This window comes from Entelurus aequoreus, linkage group LG06 (genome assembly GCF_033978785.1).
Source record: "Entelurus aequoreus isolate RoL-2023_Sb linkage group LG06, RoL_Eaeq_v1.1, whole genome shotgun sequence".
Lineage (NCBI taxonomy): Eukaryota > Metazoa > Chordata > Actinopteri > Syngnathiformes > Syngnathidae > Entelurus > Entelurus aequoreus.
This window is the reverse complement of record NC_084736.1, coordinates 6,082,197-6,106,888: the sequence shown is the minus strand read 5'-3', so window position 1 is coordinate 6,106,888 and position 24,692 is coordinate 6,082,197. Positions and strand designations below refer to the sequence as shown.

General features: G+C 35.8%; 2 protein-coding genes across 5 annotated transcripts in view; one reads left to right on the top strand and one right to left on the bottom strand.

Annotated features, from left to right (window-relative positions):
• The window catches only part of LOC133651782 (protein shisa-8), a 648,746-nt gene that overhangs the window by 182,867 nt on the left and 441,187 nt on the right, over positions 1-24,692 (top strand). The gene's annotated exons all lie outside the window — the stretch shown is intronic.
• Positions 1-24,692, bottom strand: part of LOC133651780 (cdc42-interacting protein 4 homolog) — a 99,466-nt gene that overhangs the window by 11,615 nt on the left and 63,159 nt on the right. The window contains exons 6-10 of one of the 3 annotated variants that reach the window (XM_062049900.1): positions 20,622-20,726; positions 17,370-17,498; positions 15,100-15,246; positions 14,836-15,024; positions 5,158-5,184 (exon numbers count right to left, since the gene is read on the bottom strand). In XM_062049900.1, the coding sequence (XP_061905884.1) occupies positions 5,158-5,184; positions 14,836-15,024; positions 15,100-15,246; positions 17,370-17,498; positions 20,622-20,726 (597 nt within the window). Of the gene's footprint in view, positions 1-5,157; positions 5,185-5,321; positions 5,487-14,835; positions 15,025-15,099; positions 15,247-17,369; positions 17,499-20,621; positions 20,727-24,692 lie in introns of all 3 variants that reach the window. The other 2 variants (XM_062049899.1, XM_062049901.1) reach the window with 2 other exon arrangements.

The following is a 24,692-nucleotide window of genomic DNA, read 5'->3' as shown; positions in this document are numbered from 1 at the left end:
TAAGTTTGACGTAAATTAAGTAACATTATCAGGGGTAAATGAAGTTGTGATCTTATGAGAATACATTTTAATTTTTTTAGGAAAACGCTTTAAACACATTAAAAAAAAAATTTTTGACAACATTTATGGTTATAGACTGCTGCCATTTCCAATACAAGGTTCAAACTTAAATCTGTCAGCATACTCCATATGGAAGCGCTAAAAACTACATGGCTGACGGAGAGAAGATGCTGTCTGAGTGGAGGCACGTAAATAAAAAGAAAGACAGAAAGCAGCCTGTTAAACATAATATATGAAGAATTTTGACCAAAGAACCACCATTACGTGTTATGTCCACCTGTAGGAAATGTTTAAAATTTTGAAAAAATGTATAATATATTCATTTTAAATATTTAAAAAAAAAAATGTATATAAAAATATACTTTTTATTTTATTTTTATTTTTTTCACAATTTAATGTTGTAAAATTACAAGAATAAATGTTGAACCAATAAACTGTAATTTCTGAGAAAAAAGTTGACGTGTATTAAGTAATATCACGGTGTAATGGTGTAATGTTCGACCCAACTCTCTCGTTTGAGTCACACATTAAGAGTGTTACTAAAACGGCCTTCTTTCATCTCCGTAATATCGCTAAAATTCGTTCCATTTTGTCCACAAGCGATGCTGAGATCATTATCCATGCGTTCGTTACATCTCGTCTCGATTACTGTAACGTATTATTTTCGGGCCTCCCTATGTCTAGCATTAAAAGATTACAGTTGGTACAAAATGCGGCTGCTAGACTTTTGACAAAAACAAGAAAGTTTGATCATATTACGCCTATACTGTATATACCTTTATATACCTATATATATATACATATATATACCTATACTGGCTCACTTGCACTGGCTTCCTGTGCACCTAAGATGCGACTTTAAGGTTTTACTACTTACGTATAAAATACTACACGGTCAAGCTCCTGCCTATCTTGACGATTGTATTGTACCATATGTCCCGGCAAGAAATCTGCGTTCAAAGAACTCCGGCTTATTAGTGATTCCCAGAGCCCAAAAAAAGTCTGCGGGCTATAGAGCGTTTTCTATTCGGGCTCCAATACTATGGAATGCCCTCCCGGTAAAAGTTAGAGATGCTACCTCAGTAGAAGCATTTAAGTCTCATCTTAAAACTCATTTGTATACTCTAGCCTTTAAATAGACTCCCTTTTTAGACCAGTTGATCTGCCGTTTCTTTTCTTTTCTTTTCTACTCTGCTCCGGGGTGGACCGCTAGCCTGTCCATCAGATGGGGACATCTCTACGCTGCTGACCCGTCTCCACTCGGGATGGTTCCCGCTGGCCCCACCATGGACTGGACTTTCGCTGATGTGTTGGACTTTCACAATATTATATCAGACCCACTCGACACCGAGGATGTCGTTGTGGCTTGTACAGCCCTTTGAGACACTAGTGATTTAGGGCTATATAAATAAACATTGATTGATTGATTGATTAATGTTGTGATGGTACAAGAATAACTATAATATGGAATAAACCAGAAGACAAAGTTGTGGTTGTAATAACATGAAAAAAATATTTTTTTAGGCTAATTCCTTTGTAATTTTACAAGAAATAAGTAAAATAAGTAATATTATCGAGGGGGAAAAGTTGTGATTTTATGAGAGTAAATTTTTTTTTTTAATATATACTGTATAAAAATATATGTATATATTTTTGTAAATATATATGGTTGAATTATTAAAAGAATAAATGATAAAAAAGCAAAATGTATTTTTTAAATCTTTTTTATTTATTTTTAAAAAAAAGGTATGTACTACAGTAAAGTTGTGACATTCCAAGAATAAAGTCTTAAAATTTTAAATATGCCAGAAAACTATTTTTTCATAATAGGTTATGGTTGTAAAATTATGACAAAAATAAGGTAAAGTAATAATTTTTTTAATTTTAATTTTTGAATTAAGTTATACCACAGTAAAGTTGTGACATTCCAAGAATACATTCTTAACATTTAAATATGCCAGAACATTTTCTTTTACTAGGTTATGGTTGTAATATTATGAGAAAAATAAGGTAAACTAAGAAAATTGTATATTTAGAAAATTTAAAAAAAAGTATACTACAGTAAAGTTGTGACATTCCAAGAATAAAGTCTTAAAATGTTTAATATGCCAGAAAACTATTGTTTCTTACTAGGTTATGGTTGTAATATTATGAGAAAAAATACGGTAAACTAAGAATTTGTTTTAAATTTATTTTTAAATAAAGTTATACTACAGTAAAGTTGTGAAATTCCAAGAATACATTCTTAACATTTTAAATATGCCAGAAAATGATTTTTTTTTACTAGGTTATGGTTGTAATATTATGAGAAAAATAAGGTAAACTAATATTTATTTATTTTTATTTTTAAATAAAGTTATACTACAGTAAAGTTGTGACATTCCAAGAATAAAGTCTTAACATTTTTAATATGCCAGAAAACTATTTTTTCTTACTAGGTTATGGTTGTAATATTATGAGAAAAATAAGGTAAACTAATGTTTATTTTTATTTATTTTTTAAATAAAGTTATACTACAGTAAAGTTGTGACATTCCAAGAATAAATTCTTAACATTTAAATATGCCAGAACATTCTTTTTTACTAGGTTATGGTTGTAATATTATGAGAAAAATAAGGTCAACTAAGAGCATTGTATATTTTAAAAAAAAAAAGTATACTACAGTAAAGTTGTGACATTCCAAGAATAAAGTCTTAAAATGTTTATTAATATGCCAGAAAACTATTGTTTCTTACTAGGTTATGGTTGTAATATTATGAGAAAAATAAGGTAAACTAAGAATTTGTTTTAAATTTATTTTTAAATAAAGTTATACTACAGTAAAGTTGTGACATTCCAAGAATAAATTCTTAACATTTTAAATATGCCAGAAAACATTTTTTTTACTAGGTTATGGTTGTAATATTATGAGAAAAATAAGGTAAACTAAGAAAATTGTATATTTAAAAACATAAAAATTATACTACAGTAAAGTTGTGGCATTCCAAGATTAAAGTCTTAAAAATTTTAATATGCCAGAAAACTATTGTTTCTTACTAGGTTATGGTTGTAATATTATGAGAAAAAATAAAGTAAACTAAGAAAATTGTATATTTAAAAAAAAAAAAAAAAAAAGTATACTGCAGTAAAGTTGTGACATTCCAAGAATAAACTCTTAACATTTTAAATATGCCAGAAAACATTTTTTTACTAGGTTATGGTTGTAATATTATGAGGAAAAATAAGGTAAACTAAGAATTTTTTTATTTTTATTTTTAAATAAAGTTATACTACAGTAAAGTTGTGACATTCCAAGAATAACTTAACATTTTAAATATGCCAGAAAACATTTTTTTACTAGGTTATGGTTGTAATATTATTAGAAAAATAAGGTAATCTAAGAAAATTGTATATTTAAAAATAAAATTTAAAATTATACTACAGTAAAGTTGTGACATTCCAAGAATAAAGTCTTTACATTTTAAATATGCCAGAAAACTATTTTTTTTACTAGGTTATGGTTGTAATATTATGAGAAAAATAAGGTAAACTAAGAATTTGTTTTAAATGTATTTTTAAATAAAGTTATACTACAGTAAAGTTGTGACATTCCAAGAATACATTCTTAACATTTTAAATATCCCAAAAAACATTTTTTTTTACTAGGTTATGGTTGTAATATGAGAAAAATAAGGTAAACTAAGAAAATGGTATATTTAAAAAAAAAAAAAAATTATACTACAGTAAAGTTGTGGCATTCCAAGAATAAAAAGTCTTAAAAATGTTAATATGCCAGAAAACTATTGTTTCTTACTAGGTTATGGTTGTAATATTATGAGAAAAAATAAAGTAAACTAAGAAAATTGTATATTTAAAAAAAAAATGTATACTGCAGTAAAGTTGTGACATTCCAAGAATAAATTCTTAACATTTTAAATATGCCAGAAAACAATTTTTTCTTACTCGGGTACGGTTGTGATATTATGAGAAAGATAAGGTAAACTCTGATTTTTTATTCATTTATTTTTTAAATAAAGTTATACTACAGTAAAGTTGTGACATTCCAATAATAAATTATTAACATTTTAAATATGCCAGAATTTTTTTTTTTACTAGGTTATGGTTGCAATATTATGAGAAAAATAAGGTAAAATAAGAAAATTGTATGTTTAAAAAAAATAATAAAAAAATGTTATACTACAGTAAAGTTGTGACATTCCAAGAATAACGTCTTTACATTTTAAATATGCCAGAAAACTATTTTTTCTTACTAAGTTTTGGTTGTAATATTATGAGAAAAATAAGGTAAACTAAGAAAATTTTATATTTTAAAAAAAATAAAAATAATTATACTTCAGTAAAGTTGTGACATTCCAAGAATAAAGTCTTAACATTTTAAATATGCCAGAAAACTTTTTTTTTTACTAGGTTATGGTTGTAATATTAACAGAAAAATAAGGTAAACTAATACTGTTTTTTTATTTTTATTTTTAAATAAAGTTATACTACAGTAAAGTTGTGACATTCCAAGAATAAATTCTTAACATTTTAAATATGCCAGAATTATTTTTTTTACAAGGTTATAGTTTGTAATATTACGAGAAAAATAAGGTAAACTAGAAAAATGTTATATTTTAAAAAATAAAAAATAAATGATACGACAGTAAAGTTGTGACATTCCAGGAATAAATTCTTTACATTTTAAATATGCCAGAAAACTATTTTTTTCTTACTTGTGTACGGTTGTGATATTATGAAAAGAATAAGGTCAACTAAGAACATTTTATTTTTCGAGGAATGAAGTTCAAAGTGAATGAAGTTTAATATCAAGATGCAACAAGACAACAAAGTTGTCATATTGCAAGAATAGTTTTGAACGAAATGAATTTAAAAAGTCAGAATTTTCCAAGTATTACTCACATTTTGTCCCTCACAACTTAATTACTGCCTTTTTCCTCACAATGTTCTACCCCCCTTCACCAGCAGGGGGCCACCTTTTCAATGCAAACTTGACCTTTACAAACAAGTCCAAATTGATGGTTGGTTAGTATTTGCATGAGGAAGGTGGCCCCTGTACGAGTCACCCAGTTTGCACCAATATAACATGGTCCTTATTACCGGGGGGAGCCTCTCTGGGGTGAACTTCTGGTAAATACATAGTTGCAAGTGAATGTAATGAAAAGCAAAGATATGAAATACAAAATGAAAGTGGTGCAGATGTAAAGACACAGCAAGTGCAGGCCCCAGTGGGTGATGGTCTCTACTTTTTTAGGTGGACTCACCGATCTCCTGAGTGTGCGGAAGGACGAGATTCTGGGTTTGACTGTCTTATTGATCTCCTTCAAATAGTACGACAGGGGTTCCCGGCCGAACTTGGGGGACGGGGGTCCGTTGGTGGGTGAAGGGGCCGGAGGGTTGGAGAAAGGCGGGAGCAAGGACGGGGAGAGCTGGGATGGGAATGGGGGTGGGGGGGGGGGGGGGGGGGGTCGCAGGCGGGTGGATAGGGGGAAGTAATGGGGCAGGTTGACAAATAAGAAGGAGACAAAAAGAGACAAACAAGTTGACAAGAGAAAGAAAAAGACACGGTCAACACCTCAAAGCACACCACCAAGCCGAGAAGACGACACAAAACACCGACCGCATGACAACACACACACACACACACACACACACACACACACACACACACACACACTCACACACACACACACACACACACACTTTTGTATTTCTTACCTTCTTGAGACCTCCGAAAAAATGCCTACCTCTTTAGGACCAGCCTTTCTAACTATATAAAGATTTGTAATTACAACATTATTAATGTATACATACTATGTAAATATAAAAAAGGTAAGTTTTTATAAATTTTTTGGATTTGTATGTAATTGATTTTTAATCTTCATTATTTACTTTATTTTGTTTATTAATTTTGGCCAAAGGGGGCGCATTTCAATTTCTTTCACACACTTGTTATTTCATATGTTGACCAGAGGGGGAGCACTTTTAAAAGCGCCACACAAGTCAATTTGAAAAATCCCTCCTTTTTGAGACCACCCTCATTTTGATAGATGTCACCACCAGGGGTGCAAATGAGACATTTACCGATTTGTATTTACAACATTAATAATATATACAAACTATGCAAATATAAAAAAGTCAAGCTTTTAGTTAATTATTTGTTTTTGAATTTTTTGTTTGTAATTGTTTTTTTAATCTTCATTATTTACTTCAAGTTATTACAGTATGTTTCTATATACATATTTTTTATTTGTATTTTTTTTAATTAATTTGGGCCAAGGGGGTGCATTTCAATTTCTTTCACACACTTGTTATTTCATATGTTGACCAGAGGGGGAGCACTTTTAAAACAGACACAGTCAATTTGGAAAAAAAAAAACTTTTTGGGACCACCCTAACTGTGTTAGATTTCACCACCAGAGGTGCAAATGAGACATTTACCGATTTGTATTTACAACATTAATAATATATACAAACTATGCAAATATAAAAAAGTCAAGCTTCTAGTTATTTTGTTTTTGAATTTTTGGTTTGTAATTGTTTTTTAATCTTCATTATTTACTTCAAGTTATTACAGTATGTCTCTATATACATATATATTTATTTATTTATTTGGGCCAAAGGGGGCGCATTTCAATTTCTTACACACTTGTTAATACATAAGTTGACCAGAGGGGGAGCACTTCAAATTTTTTACACACACTTGTTATTTCATATGTTGACCAGAGGGGGAGCACTTTTAAAACCGACAATTTAAAAAAAAAAACTCCTTTTTGGGACCACCCTCATTTTGATAGATGTCACCAGCAGGGGGTGCAAATGAGACATTGTCTATTAGATGCAATGTTATTGGGACCATGATTTATGTCATCACTTGTTCACACCTCCTCATATGGAAGCTACTTGTCCTTGTTGATGTCTCAAGAAGGCTAGAAATACAAGAACACACACTACAAAAAAAGCACAACAATAATTATTCTAAAAAACGAGAAAACAAACATGTGCAGCAGTCAAACTCTACCAATACTGGAGGCGGATCACAACTTTGTTGTACTTTTTGTCAAAAAGTTATCTGTATTGTCATCCAAACCTGCTATAAATGTATTGTTCTATACAATATCAAGGTGTGGGGGAGTCCACCTCAAGAATAGAGGTATGTCAGTCCATCTTAGATGAGCTCGGACCCAGCGAAGCCGGGGGCGTTTCTGGGTGTTGTTGATAAATCGCTTTGGCTTTGCATAGTAGAGTTTTAACTTGCACTTACAGATGTAGCGACCAACTGTAGTTACTGACAGTGGGTTTCTGAAGTGTTCTTGAGCCCATGTGGTGATCGCGGGATCGAAGGTCACGGGCATCCAATATTGGTTTTCAGCCTTGCCGCTTACGTGCAATAATTTCTCCAGATCCTATGAACCTTTTGATGATATTACGGAGCGTAGATGGTGAAATCCCTAAATTCCTTGCATAAGCTGGTTGAGAAATGTTGTTCTTAAACAATTTGCTCAGGCATTTGTTGACAAAGTGGTGACCCTCGCCCCCGTCCTTGTTTGTGAACGACTGAGCATTTTACGGAAGCTGCTTTTATACCCAATCATGGCACCCACCTGTTCCCAATTAGCCTGTTCACCTGTGGGATGTTCCAAATAAGTGTTTGATGAGCATCCCTCAACTTTCTCAGTCTTTTTTGCCACTTGTGCCAGCTTTTTTGTAGCATGTTGCAGGCATCAAATTCCAAATTAGCTAAAATGTGCAAAAAATTAAGTTTACCAGTTCGAACTTTAAATATCTTGTCTTTGCAGTCTATTCAATTGAATATAAGTTGAAAAGGATTTGTTGTATTCTCTTTTTATTGACCATTTACACAACGTAACAACTTCACTGCTTTTGGGGTTTGTAATACAATAATAATGATTTTTGTTGTTTTTTTGTCCTGTCCAGCTACTCAGGCAAATCATATTGTTAATGTAGATGCCCATATTTGCTGTACAGATTTATTTACATAATAATAATAATAATTAGAGATGTCCGATAATGGCTTTTTGCCGATATCCGATATTCCGATATTGTCCAACTCTTTAATTACCGATACCGATATCAACCGATACCGATATCAACCGATATATGCAGTCGTGGAATTAACACATTATTATGCCTAATTTGGACAACCAGGTATGCTGAAGATAAGGTACTTTTTAAAAAAATTAGTAAAATAAGATAAATCAATTAAAAACATTTTCTTGAATAAAAAAGAAAGTACAACAATATAAAAACAGTTACATAGAAACTAATGAATGAAAATGAGTAAAATTAACTGTTAAAGGGTAGTACTATTAGTGGAGCAGCAGCACGCACAATCATGTGCGCTTACGGACTGTATCCCTTGTATTGATATATATTGATATATAATGTAGGAACCAGAATATTGATAACAGAAAGAAATGGGGGAGGGAGGTTTTTTGGGTTGGTGCACTAATTTTAAGTGTATCTTGTGTTTTTTATGTTGATTTAATTTTAAAAAAAACCACAAAAAAAACGATACCGATAATAAAAAAACTGATACCGATAATTTCCGATATTACATTTTAACGCATATATCGTTACACATATATGGACAGCTCTAATAATAATAATAATAATAATAATAACACAGTGCAGCCTGTCGTTTTAATGCTGACACTCTTCGGCCTTCTTCCAATTTTAAAACCGACCAACAAGAGGCCTCAGTGTGGACTCGGGGGAGCTGAAAGTGCGATACTATCATTAAAAGCGGAGATTTGCTTCTTTCCACGAGAGTAATGGACGTCTTGAGTGCGGGAGGGCACTTTTAAAGAGTGAGGCGAGGTGAGAAAGAGACCCCAAAAAAGCTCTCTCGAGTGAGTCTGCTATTCATCGAGCGCCGGCCCTAATTGGGAGCGCATGACTGATGACACGCACACACACACACACACACACACACACACACACACACACACACACACACACACACACACACACACACACACACACACACACTCAGTGATGCACGGCCGAGCACAGCCTGGTAAGACATGCTGGGAGTAGAGAGGTGCTGAACAAGCAAACAGGGGATCATTTAGTGTTGTGAATAGAAGGGAGGAGAGTGGAAGTTGAAAGGGTAGGTGGTATAGGCCAGTGCAGACCTTCGCCAGGGCCAAAACAATTCTCAACACTTCGGTCTGACAAACGCTGGGTGATGCTGTTCCACTCTTAGGGGGGGCGGTAATGCGCTTTATATACAGTATAGTAAAGTCAGAGAGGGCTAACCACCACACAAACAAGCTTGACGTGGGTCATTGCCCCACTTGGCCCTAATGCAATATGGCAAAAATGTCTCAATTCCACACCTTTATCGGTGACAAAAGGGTCCGTGGTCGTACAGGGAGCGGACCGCCACATGTGGCCTAAAACATGTTTTTAGTTATTTCCCCTTTTTTTTTGTTAAGTACATAACTCCACATGTGTTCATTCATAGTTTTGATGTGACAATGTACAATGTAAATAGTCATGGAAATAAAGAGAAGGTGTGCCTGTACTGTATATTAGTAGTTTTATGCAAATTACTTACTCGATTCTACTATGAATATGATTAAAGGCCTACTGAAAGCCACTACTAGCAACCACACAGTCTGATAGTTTATATATCAATGATGACATCTTAACATTGCAACACATGCCAATACGGCCAGGTTAACTTATAAAGTGACATTTTAAATTTCCCGCCACAATTCCGGTTGAAAACGTCTATGTATGATGACGTATGCGTGTGACGTCAATGGTTGAAACGGAAGTATTCGGACACCATTGTATCCGATACAAAAAGCTCTGTTTTCAACGCAAAATTCCACAGTATTCTGGACATCTGTGTTGGTGAATCTTTTGCAATTTGTTTAATGAACAATGAAGACTGCAAAGAAGAAAGCTGTAGGTGGGATCGGTGTATTAGCGGCTGGCTGCAGCAACACAACCAGGAGGACTTTGAGGATAGCAGACGCGCTATCCGACGCTAGCCGCCGACCGCATCGATGATCGGGTGAAGTCCTTCGTCGCACCGTCGATCGCTGGAACGCAGGTGAGCACGGGTGTTGATGAGCAGATGAGGGCTGGCTGGCGTAGGTGGATAGCTAATGTTTTTAGCATAGCTCTGTGAGGTCCCGTATCTAAGTTAGCTTCAATGGCGTCGTTAGCAACAGCATTGTTAAGCTTCGCCAGGCTGGTAGTTACATGTCCATGGTTTAATAGTATTGTTGATCTTCTGTCTATCCTTCCAGTCAGGGGTTTATTTCTTTTGTTTCTATCTGCAGTTAAGCCTGATGCTATCACGTTAGCTCCGTAGCTAAAGTGCTTCGCCGATGTATTGTCGTGGAGATAAAAGTCAGTGTGAATGTCCATTTCGCGTTCTCGACTCTCATTTTCAAGAGGATATAGTATCCGAGGTGGTTTAAAATACAAATCCGTGATCCACAATAGAAAAAGGAGAAAGTGTGGAATCCAATGAGCCAGCTTGTACCTAAGTTACGGTCAGAGCGAAAAAAGATACGTCCTGCACTGCACGCTAGTCCTTCACTCTCACGTTCCTCATCCACGAATCTTTCATCCTGGCTCAAATTAATGGGGTAATCGTCGCTTTCTCGGTCCGAATCGCTCTCGCTGCTGGTGTAAACAATGGGGAAATGTGAGGATCCTTTCAACCTGTGACGTCACGCTACTTCCGGTACAGGCAAGGCTTTTTTTTTATCAGCGACCAAAAGTTGCGAACTTTATCGTCGATGTTCTCTACTAAATCCTTTCAGCAAAAATATGGCAATATCGCGAAATGATCAAGTATGACACATAGAATGGATCTGCTATCCCCATTTGAATAAAAAAAAATAATTTCAGTAGGCCTTTAACGTAACATATTATGGTAAGAGTCGTTCAAATAACTATAACATATAGAACATGCTATACATTTACCAAACAATCTGTCACTCCTAATCGTTGAATCCCATGAAATCTTATACGTCTAGTCTCTTACGTGAATGAGTTAAATAATATTATTTGATATTTTACGCTAATGTGTTAATAATTTCACACATAAGTCGCTCCTGAGTATAAGTCCTATGAAAAAACTATGAAAAAAACTGCGACTTAGTCCGAAAAATACGGTAGTCATGAAAATAAAGAGGTGTGTCCAAACCTTTGGCATGTACTGTATATTAGTAGTTTTATGCAAATTGTTTACTCGATTCTGTTATGAATATGATTAAGTGATATATGATGTCTAAAAAGTGTATGTTATAAAATCAAATAAAACAAATGCTTAAACAACTCCACCTGACATACAACAGGAAGTAGTGTTATCTTGTGGCGCTTTAAGAAAACAAATGCTTAAACAACTCAACCTGACATACAACAACAGGAAGTACTATTATCTTGTGGCGCTTTAAGAAAACAAATGCTTAAACAACTCAACCTGACATACAACAACAGGAAGTACTATTATCTTGTGGTGCTTTAAGAAAACAAATGCTTAAACAACTCAACCTGACATACAACAACAGGAAGTACTATCATCTTGTGGGGCTTTAAGAAAACAAATACTTAAACAACTCAACCTGACATACAACAACAGGAAGTACTATCATCTTGTGGGGCTTTTGAGAAAACAAATGCTTAAAACAACTCAACCTGACATACAACAACAGGAAGTACTATTATCTTGTGGGGCTTTAAGAAAACAAATACTTAAACAACTCAACCTGACATACAACAACAGGAAGTACTATTATCTTGCGGGGCTTTTAAGAAAACAAATGCTTAAACAACTCAACCTGACATACAACAACAGGAAGTACTATTATCTTGCGGGGCTTTTAAGAAAACAAATGCTTAAACAACTCAACCTGACATAAAACAACAGGAAGTACTATTATCTTGCGGGGCTTTTAAGAAAACAAATGCTTAAACAACTCAACCTGACATACAACAACAGGAAGTACTATTATCTTGTGGGGCTTTAAGAAAACAAATACTTAAACAACTCAACCTGACATACAACAACAGGAAGTACGATTATCTTGTGGGGCTTTTAAGAAAACAAATGCTTAAACAACTCAACCTGACATACAACAACAGGAAGTACTATTATTTTGTGGGGCTTTTAAGAAAACAAATGCTTAAACAACTCAACCTGACATACAACAACAGGAAGTACTATTATCTTGTGGGGCTTTAAGAAAACAAATGCTTAAACAACTCAACCTGACATACAACAACAGGAAGTACTATTATCTTGTGGCGCTTTAAGAAAACAAATGCTTAAACAACTCAACCTGACATACAACAACAGGAAGTACTATTATCTTGTGGGGCTTTAAGAAAACAAATGCTTAAACAACTCAACCTGACATACAACAACAGGAAGTACTATTATCTTGTGGGGCTTTAAGAAAACAAATGCTAAAACAACTCAACCTGATATACAACAACAGGAAGTACTATTATCTTGTGGGGCTTTAAGAAAACAAAAGCTAAACACTCACCTGACATACACAACAGGAAGTACTATTATCTTGTGGAGCTTTAAGAAAACAAATGCTTAACAGCTCAACCTGACATACAACAACAGAAGTACTATATTTTGTGGGGCTTTTAGAAATTTTGTAGTGGTGTGGGTGGGTTGTTTTTGCTGACATACAACAACAGGAAGTACTATTATCTTGTGGGGCTTTAAGGGTCTTGGTTTCTCTGATTACCTTAGCTAGGTATCTACTGTAACTGTATCACTCATTTTGTACTGAGCAGCCATGGTTCTGGTTCTATGTTCATTATCACACGTTTCATCTTTGTTGAAATGCACCCTTCTGTGTTACATGTAAAAATTGATTATTAGCCGCCCACATATTTAACCAAACAATACACTAGGGATGATGTTTGATAAGAAATTATCGAGTTTGGCCATCATTATCGAATCCTCTTATCGAACGATTCTTATCGATTCTTTTATCGAATTCAGAAAGGTTGTGTATATGAAAAAAAGACAGAGGTTAGGTTTAATTTTGGTGGGTGTGTTTTTTTTAAAAGAAAAAAAAAAAAAATATTGACTTTGGTGTTTTTTTTGTTAATTTGACTGTTGTTACCCAAAGTATATTAAGTGGGATTTTTCAGAAAACAAATATATACAGTAACACAAAAACAACCTGTCTCTGCGATCACTATAGGTGTATAAATAATAATATAGAGTTAAATAAAATCAGTCCCTTGGGCACAAAACTGAAAATAATACAGCTCTCCAAAAAGTGCACTTCTGCTGCTATTGGAACATACTAACTACACACTCTATGACACTAAGAACACCACAGTCATCAATCAACAAAATGCACAAAAATCGTTTTTCAATACACATCTTAGTATCAAACTTAACACTTTCCACTTTAATATCGAGTTACATAAACAAGTTAAACAGTTTACTTACAGACTTATCTTTTCCAAGGCTTGCAAGAGCTAACACAACTTGTCCACTTCTCAATTGTCTCAACCCGGAAGTGCCCAAACTAATGACGCGTAGTATTTTCATATCGCCACAAGGTGTCAGTAAGAGTCTACAATCAAATGGGCATACCTTCTACCGCTCGTCCATCGAGAGCCTGCTGACCTACTGTATTACAGTATGGTACGGCAGCTGCACTGCAGCAGACAGAGAGAGGCTGCAAAGAGTGGTCAAGACGGCTCAAAAGATCATCGGCCGCCCTCTCCCCTCTCTGATGGACATCTACACCTCCCGCTGCCTCAACAGAGCCAGTGCCATCATCAAGGACAGCACCCACCCTGGCTCCGACCTGTTCCACCTGCTGCCCTAAGGGAAGCGCTACAGGTGCATTGAAACCAAGACGAACAGGCTAAAAAACAGCTTCTTCCCCAGGGCCATAACCACCCTGAACAGACTTCCCCATTGACCCTCATAACTGCCTTCTCTTCGGTGCAATAACCCATTCCACCAACCACCCTGTTTCATGTAGATATTCATGCACATATTCATTTCACCCTCTGTATAGAGTGTACACTTGTTTTATCGCACTGTATGGAATGGCCTCAATCTCGTTACCCTGCGTAATGACAATAAAGCTGATTCTGATAACATTGCCGTCCCACAGGGCATTTCCTGTTCGTGGGAAATGATTCGTTCCCAGGGATTCGAATAAAGAACCAACTCTTTTTCTTTACTATAGTCGCCTCGATAACGGGAACCGGTTCTCAAAAAGGATTCGAGTCCATGGATTCATATCGAACAACCGGGAGAACCGATTTCGAACATCATCCCTACAATACACACAGAGCCTCCCGTTTTTGTGTTTGGCGGAGGTAACGAAAGCACAACCTGACCCGATTCCAGCTTTCCTGACCTGGCAAATAACATTGCGGATTGTTCTCACAATGATTGCAATTGTGACCGCGGGGCACAAGGCTCGCTTCTGGCCAAGCATAATGGCCGCAGTGTATTGGTGGATGCCTGCAGAGGAAAAATCCAATGTTGCTGCTGACAGCACAACTCTGACTGCTAGTTGACCTGTGCACGGAGGAAGGGGGTGTGGGGGCTCACTCATGCAAAGGGGGGCGTGTTCTAGAAAGACTCATGGGTGCAAAGGGTCATTACGATAAAGGAGATGCATGCTGTAGAGGGTGTGAGGTCCATCCTGGCTCGGCCCGCCATGCAAAGAGCCAGCCACTAGCTATTGCATTCATCTTGTGGTAGACACGTGACTTCATCATCAGAAATCCTACCTTGGTCTTTTTGCTGAAAAGCCAAAAGTTTTTGCCTCGGTTCTTCCCCAAAAGGTCCATGGGGCCTTTGGGCGTCCCCAGACTGCTGTCGGACGACGCTCTGTTGATGCCCTGACTGAAGTCCTCAAACTCCACATCGCCCGGAGGCTCGAAGCCGGACTTGTTCTGCTCGATGACAATCATGGAGTCCTGGTCCAGAGAAGGAGCACGCAGCTCAGTTATTCTTTAAGTCGTTTTAAGCCAAAGGTAAAATTACCGACTCACATTCTTCTCGTTCACATTAGTGCCGGCTTTAATGATCCCATCCAGGCACTTGCCGATAATGGGCATCACCTGCTTCTCCGTATCGGCGAACAGGATGTAGCCCTGCGCCAATTTACGCACCCGCTTTTCATCGAGTTCTTGCAGTTTCTGGTTCACAGGGAAAAAACAATTTACACATAGAAAATGGAAAAAATACTATTAAAAAAATGAATCGTGTTGCGTAACATTTTTGCATTTATTTTATAAAAGAAGTGTGAAGCGAAATGTAATCAAAACCCAAACATTTTTTCAATGATTTCGATATTACACCTGAACAATTCTCTTAAACGTGCCAAAACTTTGGGCTTTTGGCACCAGCCGCCAGACGAGATCTGACCAATCTAAATCTAAAACTAGATGTGACCAATCTAAGTCTAAGATGAGATGTGACCAATCTAGTCTAAGACGAAATGTGACCAATCTAAGTCTAAGATGAGATGTGACCAATCTAGTCTAAGACAAGATCTGACCAATCTAAGTCTAAGACGAGATGTGACCAATCTAGTCTAAGACGAGATGTGACCAATCTAAGTCTAAGACTAGATGTGACCAATCTAATTCTAAGACGAGATGTGACCAATCTAAGTCTAAGACGAGATCTGACCAATCTAAGTCTAAGACTAGATGTGACCAATCTAATTCTAAGACGAGATCTGACCAATTTAAGTCTAAGACGAGATGTGACCAATCTAAGTCTAAGACGAGATGTGACCAATCTAAGTCTAAGACTAGATGTGACCAATCTAATTCTAAGACGAGATCTGACCAATTTAAGTCTAAGACTAGATGTGACCAATCTAAGTCTAAGACGAGATGTGACCAATCTAAGTCTAAGACTAGATGTGACCAATCTAAGTCTAAGACTTGATCTGACCAATCAAAGTCTAAGACTTGATCTGACCAATCAAAGTCTAAGACTTGATCTGACCAATCAAAGTCTAAGACTTGATCTGACCAATCAAAGTCTAAGACTTGATCTGACCAATCAAAGTCTAAGACTTGATCTGACCAATTAAAGTGTAAGACAAGATGTGACCAATCAAAGTCTAAGACTAGATGTGACCAATCTAAGTCTAGGACTAGATGTGACCAATCTGTAAGTCTAAGACTAGATGTGACCAAGCTAAGTCTAGGACTAGATGTGACCAATCTAAGTCTAAGACTAGATGTGACCAATCTAAGTCTAAGACTAGATGTGACCAATCTAAGTCTAGGACTAGATGTGACCAATCTGTAAGTCTAAGACTAGATGTGACCAATCTAAGTCTAGGACTAGATGTGACCAATCTAAGTCTAAGACTAGATGTGACCAATCTAAGTCTAAGACTAGATGTGACCAATCTAAGTCTAAGACTCGATCTGACCAATCTAAGTCTAAAACTAGATGTGACCAATCTAATTCTAAGACTAGATGTGACCAATCTAAGTCTAAGACTCGATCTGACCAATATAAGTCTAAGACGAGATCTGACCAATCTAGTTCTAAGACGAGATGTGACCAATCTAAGTCTAAGACTAGATGTGACCAATCTAATTCTAAGACGAGATCTGACCAATTTAAGTCAAAGACTAGATGTGACCAATCAAAGTGTAAGACGAGATGTGACCAATCTAAGTCTAAGACTAGATGTGACCAATCTAAGTCTAAGACTAGATGTGACCAATCTAAGTCTAAGACTAGATGTGACCAATCTAAGTCGGGGGGTGTATATTGTAGCGTCCCGGAAGAGTTAGTGCTGCAAGGGGTTCTGGGTATTTGTTCTGTTGTGTTTATGTTGTGTTACGGTGCGGATGTTCTCCCGAAATGTGTTTGTCATTCTTGTTTGGTGTGGGTTCACAGTGTGGCGCATATTTGCAACAGTGTTAAAGTTGTTTATACGTCCACCCTCAGTGTGACCTGTATGGCTGTTGACCAAGTATGCCTTGCATTCACTTGTGTGTGTGAAAAGCCGCAGATATTATGTGACTGGGCCGGCACGCAAAGGCAGCGCCTTTAAGGTTTATTGGCGCTCTGTACTTCACCCTACGGCCGTGTACACAGCGGCGTTTCAAAAAGTCATACATTTTACTTTTGGAAACCGATACCGATAATTTCCGATATCACATTTTAAAGCATTTATCGGCCGATATCATCGGACATCTCTAGTAGCAATGCCTTTTTAAAGCATTGTTAGGTTTAAAAAAAGAAAAAAAGCATATTTTCTATGGAACTGTTGTATTGGAGTACTTACATTAAAGATGAGCGGCATGTCGTTAAAATAAAACTGATTCTGCTCCTTGTTGAACCTCTGGAGTTGCGCGGCGTAGTCGTTCTTGCACTCCTCGGCGACGTGCGCTCTCGTGTGAGCTTGTTGTTTCGCCTGCAAGCACATGTGGTCACATTCATTAAAGGCCGACTGAAAGCCACTACTAGCGACCACGCAGTCTGATAGTTTATATATCAATGATGAAATCTTAAAGGCCTACTGAAATGAATTTTTTTTTATTTAAACGGGGATAGCAGATCTATTCTATGTGTCATACTTGATCATTTGGCGATATTGCCATATTTTTGCTGAAAGGATTTAGTATAGAACAACGACGATAAAGATTGCAACTTTTGGTATCTGATAAAAAAAGGCTTGTCCCTACCGGAAGTAGCGTGACGTAGTCAGTTGAACATATACGCAAAGTTCCCTATTGTTTACAATGATGGCCGCATGAAGTGAGAGAGATTCGGACCGAGAAAGCGACAATTTCCCCATTAATTTGAGCGAGGATGAAAGATTTGTGGATGAGTAAAGTGCAAGTGAAGGACTAGTGGGGAGTTGAAGCTATTCAGATAGGGAAGATGCTGTGAGAGCCGGGGGTGACCTGATATTCAGCTGGGAATGACTACAACAGTAAATAAACACAAGACATATATATACTCTATTAGCCACAACACAACCAGGCTTATATTTAATATGCCACAAATTAATCCTGCATAAAAACACCTGCGTGTTTGTTATGCTAGCTCCTAGCTCCTCTGCTAGCTCCATAGAACACGCCAATACAATTCAAACACCTGATCAACACACACAATCACTCAGCCCAAAAGACCTTTCACCTAACCCAAGGTTCATAAAGCTTATATATTTTTAAAAAGTTACGTACATACGCAAAAAAAAGTTGCGCACATACGGTCAAGCGATCAAATGTTTAGAAGCCAAAGCTGCATACTCACAGAAGCACGTCTGCGTCTTTGTCATCCAAATCAAAGTAATCCTGGTAAGAGTCTGTGTTGTCCCAGTTCTCTACAGGCGTCTGTGTATCGAAGTCAAAAGTCCTCCTGGTTAGAGTCTCTGTTATCCGAGTTCTTCCATCTTGACTGCATCTTTCGGGAATGTAAACAAAGAAGCGCCGGCTGTGTACTGTTGTTGCTGACTACGTTCGAAAAATACGTCCATTTCGCACCGACAACTTTCTTCTTTGCTTGCTCAGCTTCTTTCTCCATAATGCAGTGAACATGATTGCAACAGATTCACGAACACAGATGTCCAGAATACTGTGGAATTATGAAATGAAAACAGAGCTTTTTCGTATTGGCTTCAATGTGGAAGGCATACCCGTGTTCGCCGGTCTACGTCACGCGCATACGTCATCCTCAGAGGCGTTTCGAACCGGAAGTTTAGCGGCAAATTTAAAATGTCACTTTATAAGTTAACCCGGCCGTATTGGCATGTGTTATAATGTTAAGATTTCATCATTGATATATAAACTATCAGACTGCGTGGTCGGTAGTAGTGGCTTTCAGTAGGCCTTTAACATTGCAACACATGCCAATACGGCCGGGTTAACTTATAAAGTGACATTTTAAATTTCCCGCCACACTTCCGCTTGAAAACGTCTCGGTATGACGACGTATGCGCGTGACGTAGCGTGTGTGTTGTGGCTAATAGAGTATATATACGTCTTGTGTTTATTTACTGTTGTAGTCATTCCCAGCTGAATATCAGGTCCCACCCGCGCACTTCCAAATATTTGATCGCTTGCCCGTACGTGCGTGTCACGTACGTAACTTTGGTGAAATATATAAGCTTTATGAACCTTGGGTTAGGTCGGGGGAAGGCAACCCGCGGCTCTTTAGCGCCGCCCTAGTGGCAAAAATGTATGAAGAATGGAAAAAGATGAGGGGGAAAAAAATCTATTTTTTTGTTTTAGAATGTTTTCTGTAGGAGGACAAACATGACATAAACCTCGCTAATTGTTATAAATCACACTGTTTATATTAAACATGCTTCACTGATTCGAGTATTTGGCGAGCGCCGTTTTGTCCTACTAATTTTGGCGGTCCTTGAACTCACCGTATAGTTTGTTTACATGTATAACTTTCTCCGACTTTCTAGGACGTGTTTTATGCCACTTTTTCTGTCTCATTTTGTCCACCACACTTTTAACGTTGTGCGTGAGTGCACAAAGGTGAGTTTTGTTGATGTTATTGACTTGCGTGGAGTGCTAATCAGACATATTTGGTCACTGCATGACTGCAAGCTAATCGATGCTAACATGCTATTTAGGCTAGCTATATGTACATATTGCAACATTATGCCTCATTTGTAGCTATATTTGAGGTCATTTAGTTTCCTTTAAGTCCTCTTAATTACATTTATATCTCATGACACATGTAATATGGCTTTTAATTTTTTGCGGCTCCAGACAGATTTGTTTTTGTATTTTTGGTCCAATATGGCTCTTTCAACATTTTGGGTTGCCGACCCCTGGGTTAGGTGAACGGTCCTTTGGGCTGAGTAAGTGTGTGTGTTGTGCAGGTGTTTGAATTGTATTGGCGGGTTATATGTACGGGATCCCGTCCATATAACCCGCTCGAGCTATAACTAGCTCGAGCTAGTAGCTAGGAGCTAGCATAACAAACACCTAGGTGTTTTTATGCGGGATTAATTTGTGGCATATTAAATATAAGCCTGGTTGTGTTGTGGCTAATAGAGTATATATATGTCTTGTGTTTATTTACTGTTGTAGTCATTCCCAGCTGAATATCAGGTCACCCCCGGCTCTCACAGCATCTTCCCTATCTGAATCGCTTCCACTCCCCACTAGTCCTTCACTTGCATTTTCCTCATCCACAAATCTTTCATCCTCGCTCAAATTAATGGGGAAATTGTCGCTTTCTCGGTCCGAATCTCTCTCACTTCTGGCGACCATCATTGTAAACAATAGGGAACTTTGCGTATATGTTCAACTGACTACGTCACGCTACTTCCGGTAGGGGCAAGCCTTTTTTTTTTATCAGGTACCAAAAGTTGCGATCTTTATCGTCGTTGTTCTATACTAAATCCTTTCAGCAAAAATATGGCAATATCGCGAAATGATCAAGTATGACACATAGAATAGATCTGCTATCCCCATTTAAATAGAAAAATTTCATTTCAGTAGGCCTTTAAGTACACTACTTCCTACCCGTGTAAACCCACCCATTCCTAACGCCGTCGCAGTCTCCTCACCTTTTCAACATCCGCCTTTGTGGCGTTGAGGTCCTGGTCCGTCTTGTCCGCATACTGCGCCGTGCGCTCCGCTTCTCGCCATTCTCGCTCAAAGCGCTTTTTACTCTGGAAAAAGCACATCAGTAACGTAAGAAATTAAAGGGTAAAAATGTTATGTTATATGTGTTCCCCTAGTGTCCAAATAACTCTAAATTAAGTCTTTGTTTTTTAGAATATGTTCCCCTAGTGTCCAAATAACTGTAAATTAAGTCTTTATTACTTAAAATATGTTCCCCTAGTGTCCAAATAACTCTAAATTAAGTCTTTGTTACTTAGAATATGTTCCCCTATTGTCCAAATAACTCTTAAGTCTTTGTTTTTTAGAATATGTTCCCCTAGTGTCCAAATAACTCTAAATTAAGTCTTTGTTTTTTAGAATATGTTCCCCTAGTGTCCAAATAACTCTAAATTAAGTCTTTATTACTTAGAATATGTTCCCCTAGTGTCCAAATAACTCTAAATTAAGTATTTGTTACTTAGAATATGTTCCCCTAGTGTCCAAATAATTCTAAATTAAGTCTTTGTTACTTAGAATATGTTCCCCTTGTGTCCAAATAACTCTAAATTAAGTCTTTGTTACTTACAATATGTTCCCCTAGTGTCCAAATAACTCTAAATTAAGTCTTCGCTACTTAGAATATGTTCCCCTAGTGTCCAAATAACTCTAAATTAAGTCTTCGTTACTTAGAATATGTTCCCCTAGTGTCCAAATAACTCTAAATTAAGTCTTTATTAGAATATGTTCCCCTAGTGTCCAAATAACTCTAAATTAAGTCTTTGTTACTTAGAATATGTTCCCCTAGTGTCCAAATAACTCTAAATTAAGTCTTTGTTACTTAGAATATGTTCCCCTTGTGTTCAAATAACTCTAAATTAAGTCTTTGTTACTTAGAATATGTTCCCCTAGTGTCCAAATAACTCTAAATTAAGTCTTTGTTACTTAGAATATGTTCCCCTAGTGTCCAAATAACTCTAAATTAAGTCTTTGTTACTTAGAATATGTTCCCCTAGTGTCCAAATAACTCTAAATTAAGTCTTTGTTACTTAGAATATGTTCCCCTAGTGTCCAAATAACTCTAAATTAAGTCTTTGTTACTTAGAATATGTTCCCCTAGTGTCCAAATAACTCTAAATTAAGTCTTTATTACTTAGAATATGTTCCCCTAGTGTCCAAATAACTCTAAATTAAGTCTTTGTTACTTAGAATATGTTCCCCTAGTGTCCAAATAACTCTAAATTAAGTCTTTGTTACTTAGAATATGTTCCCCCTAGTGTCCAAATAACTCTAAATTAAGTCTTTGTTACTTAGAATATGTTCCCCTTGTGTCCAAATAACTCTAAATTAAGTCTTTGTTACTTAGAATATGTTCCCCTAGTGTCCAAATAACTCTAAATTAAGTCTTTGTTACTTAGAATATGTTCCCCTAGTGTCCAAATAACTCTAAATTAAGTCTTCGTTACTTACAATATGTTCCCCTAGTGTCCAAATAACTCTAAATTAAGTCTTTGTTACTTAGAATATGTTCTCCTAGTGTCCAAATAACTCTAAATTAAGTCTTTGTTACTTACAATATGTTCCCCTAGTGTCCAAATAACTCTAAATTAAGTCTTTGTTACTTAGAATATGTTCCCCTAGTGTCCAAATAACTCTAAATGAAGTCTTTTTACTCTAAATGAAGTCTTTTTTACTTATAATATGTTCCCCTAGTGTCCAAATAACTCTAAATTAAGTCTTTATTACTTAGAATATGTTCCCCTAGTGTCCAAATAACTCTAAATTAAGTCTTTGTTACTTAGAATATGTTCCCCTAGTGTCCAAATAACTCTAAATTAAGTCTTTGTTACTTAGAATATGTTCCCCTAGTGTCCAAATAACTCTAAATTAAGTCTTTGTTACTTAGAATATGTTCCCCTAGTGTCCAAATAACTCTAAATTAAGTCTTTGTTACTTAGAATATGTTCCCCTAGTGTCCAAATAACTCTAAATTAAGTCTTTGTTACTTAGAATATGTTCCCCTTGTGTCCAAATAACTCTAAATTAAGTCTTTGTTACTTAGAATATGTTCCCCTAGTGTCCAAATAACTCTAAATTAAGTCTTTGTTACTTAGAATATGTTCCCCTAGTGTCCAAATAACTCTAAATTAAGTCTTTGTTACTTAGAATATGTTCCCCTCGTGTCCAAATAACTCTTAATTAAGTCTTTGTTACTTAGAATATGTTCCCCTAGTGTCCAAATAACTCTAAATTAAGCTTCTTGCAATTCGGATTTGACTGTTAATTGGAAAGCCCTAATATTTAATTATTATTATATATAATATATAGTTATTATTATAGATAATATTTAATTTATTTTTCATATTTATGTTATTTATTTTAATTTTACTTTTATTATATATTGACCATAATAAATGTGGTATAAATGGTCTGTATTTGTCTTGTGATTTGTCTTAAATAATAACAATAGTAATAATATTTTTGACTGACAAAAAATTGCCAATAAGAAATTATTGGTATCGGTATCGATGAAAATGCAAGAAAAAGTATTGGTATCGTATCGAATCCTAAAAGTGTGGTATCGCCCATCCCTAGTGAGCGTTTGAGCACCGCTGAGATTCAAATTCTATCGGTAAAACTTCCGCTGATTGTGCAAAATTTGCGGGGGAAGTTGCGGACATTCAGTAGGACAAAGTTGCAAAGACTTTCTTTAAAACATTTATTCAGTATTTTTTAACTTTAGAAAGTTTTGTGGTTGAAACCGATAATGACGGCAAAAAACATAAAAAAAAGATGGGAAGTCCTCAAATGGTTATTTTGAAAATGTAATTTTGTTTATAGAGTGTATGCAATTTGTTGTTGTGTTCCCTAATTTTCAGTGTACCGTACATAAATGGAGGTGTGTGTTGCCTGGACATAATCTGGACTGGACCTGGTTTTAAGAACCCTTTAAACCAGGGGTCACCAACGCGGTGCCCGCGGGCACCAGGTAGCCCGCAAGGACCAGATGAGTAGCCCGCTGGCCTGTTCTAAAAATAGCTCAAATAGCAGCACTTACCAGTGAGCTGCCTCTATTTTTTAAATTGTATTTATTTACTAGCAAGCTGGTCTCGCTGTGCCCGACATTTTTAATTCTAAGAGAGACAAAACTCAAATAGAATTTGAAAATCCAAGAAAATATTTTAAAGACTTGGTCTTCACTTGTTTAAATAAATTCATTATTTTTTTTACTTTGCTTCTTATAACTTTCAGAAAGACAATTTTAGAGACAAAATACAACCTTAAAAATGACTTTAGGATTTTTAAACACATATACCTTTTTACCTTTTAAATTCCGTCCTCTTCTTTCCTGACAATTTAAATCAATGTTCAAGTAAATTTATTTTTTTTATTGTAAAGAATAATAAATACATTTTAATTTAATTCTTCATTTTAGCTTCTGTTTTTTCGACGAAGAATATTTGTGAAATATTTCTTCAAACTTATGATTAAAATTCAAAAAAATTATTCTGGCAAATCTAGAAAATCTGTAGAATCAAATTTAAATCTTATTTCAAAGTCTTTTGAATTTCTTTTAACATTTTTGTTCTGGAAAATCTAGAAGAAATAATGATTTGTCTTTGTTAGAAATATAGCTTGGTCCAATTTGTTATATATTCTAACAAAGTGCAGATTGGATTTTAACCTATTTAAAACATGTCATCAAAATTCTAAAATTAATCTTAATCAGGAAAAATTACTAATGATGTTCCATAAATTCTTTTTTTTAAGTTTTTCTCTTCTTTTTTTCGGTTGAATTTTGAATTTTAAAGAGTCGAAATTGAAGATAAACTATGTTTCAAAATTTAATTGTCATTTTTTTCGTGTTTTCTCCTCTTTTAAACCGTTCAATTAAGTGTAAATATCATTAATTATTAATAATAACATAGAGTTAAAGGTAAATTGAGCAAATTGGCTATTTCTGGCAATTTATTTAAGTGTGTATCAAACTGGTAGCCCTTCGCATTAATCAGTACCCAAGAAGTAGCTCTTGCTTT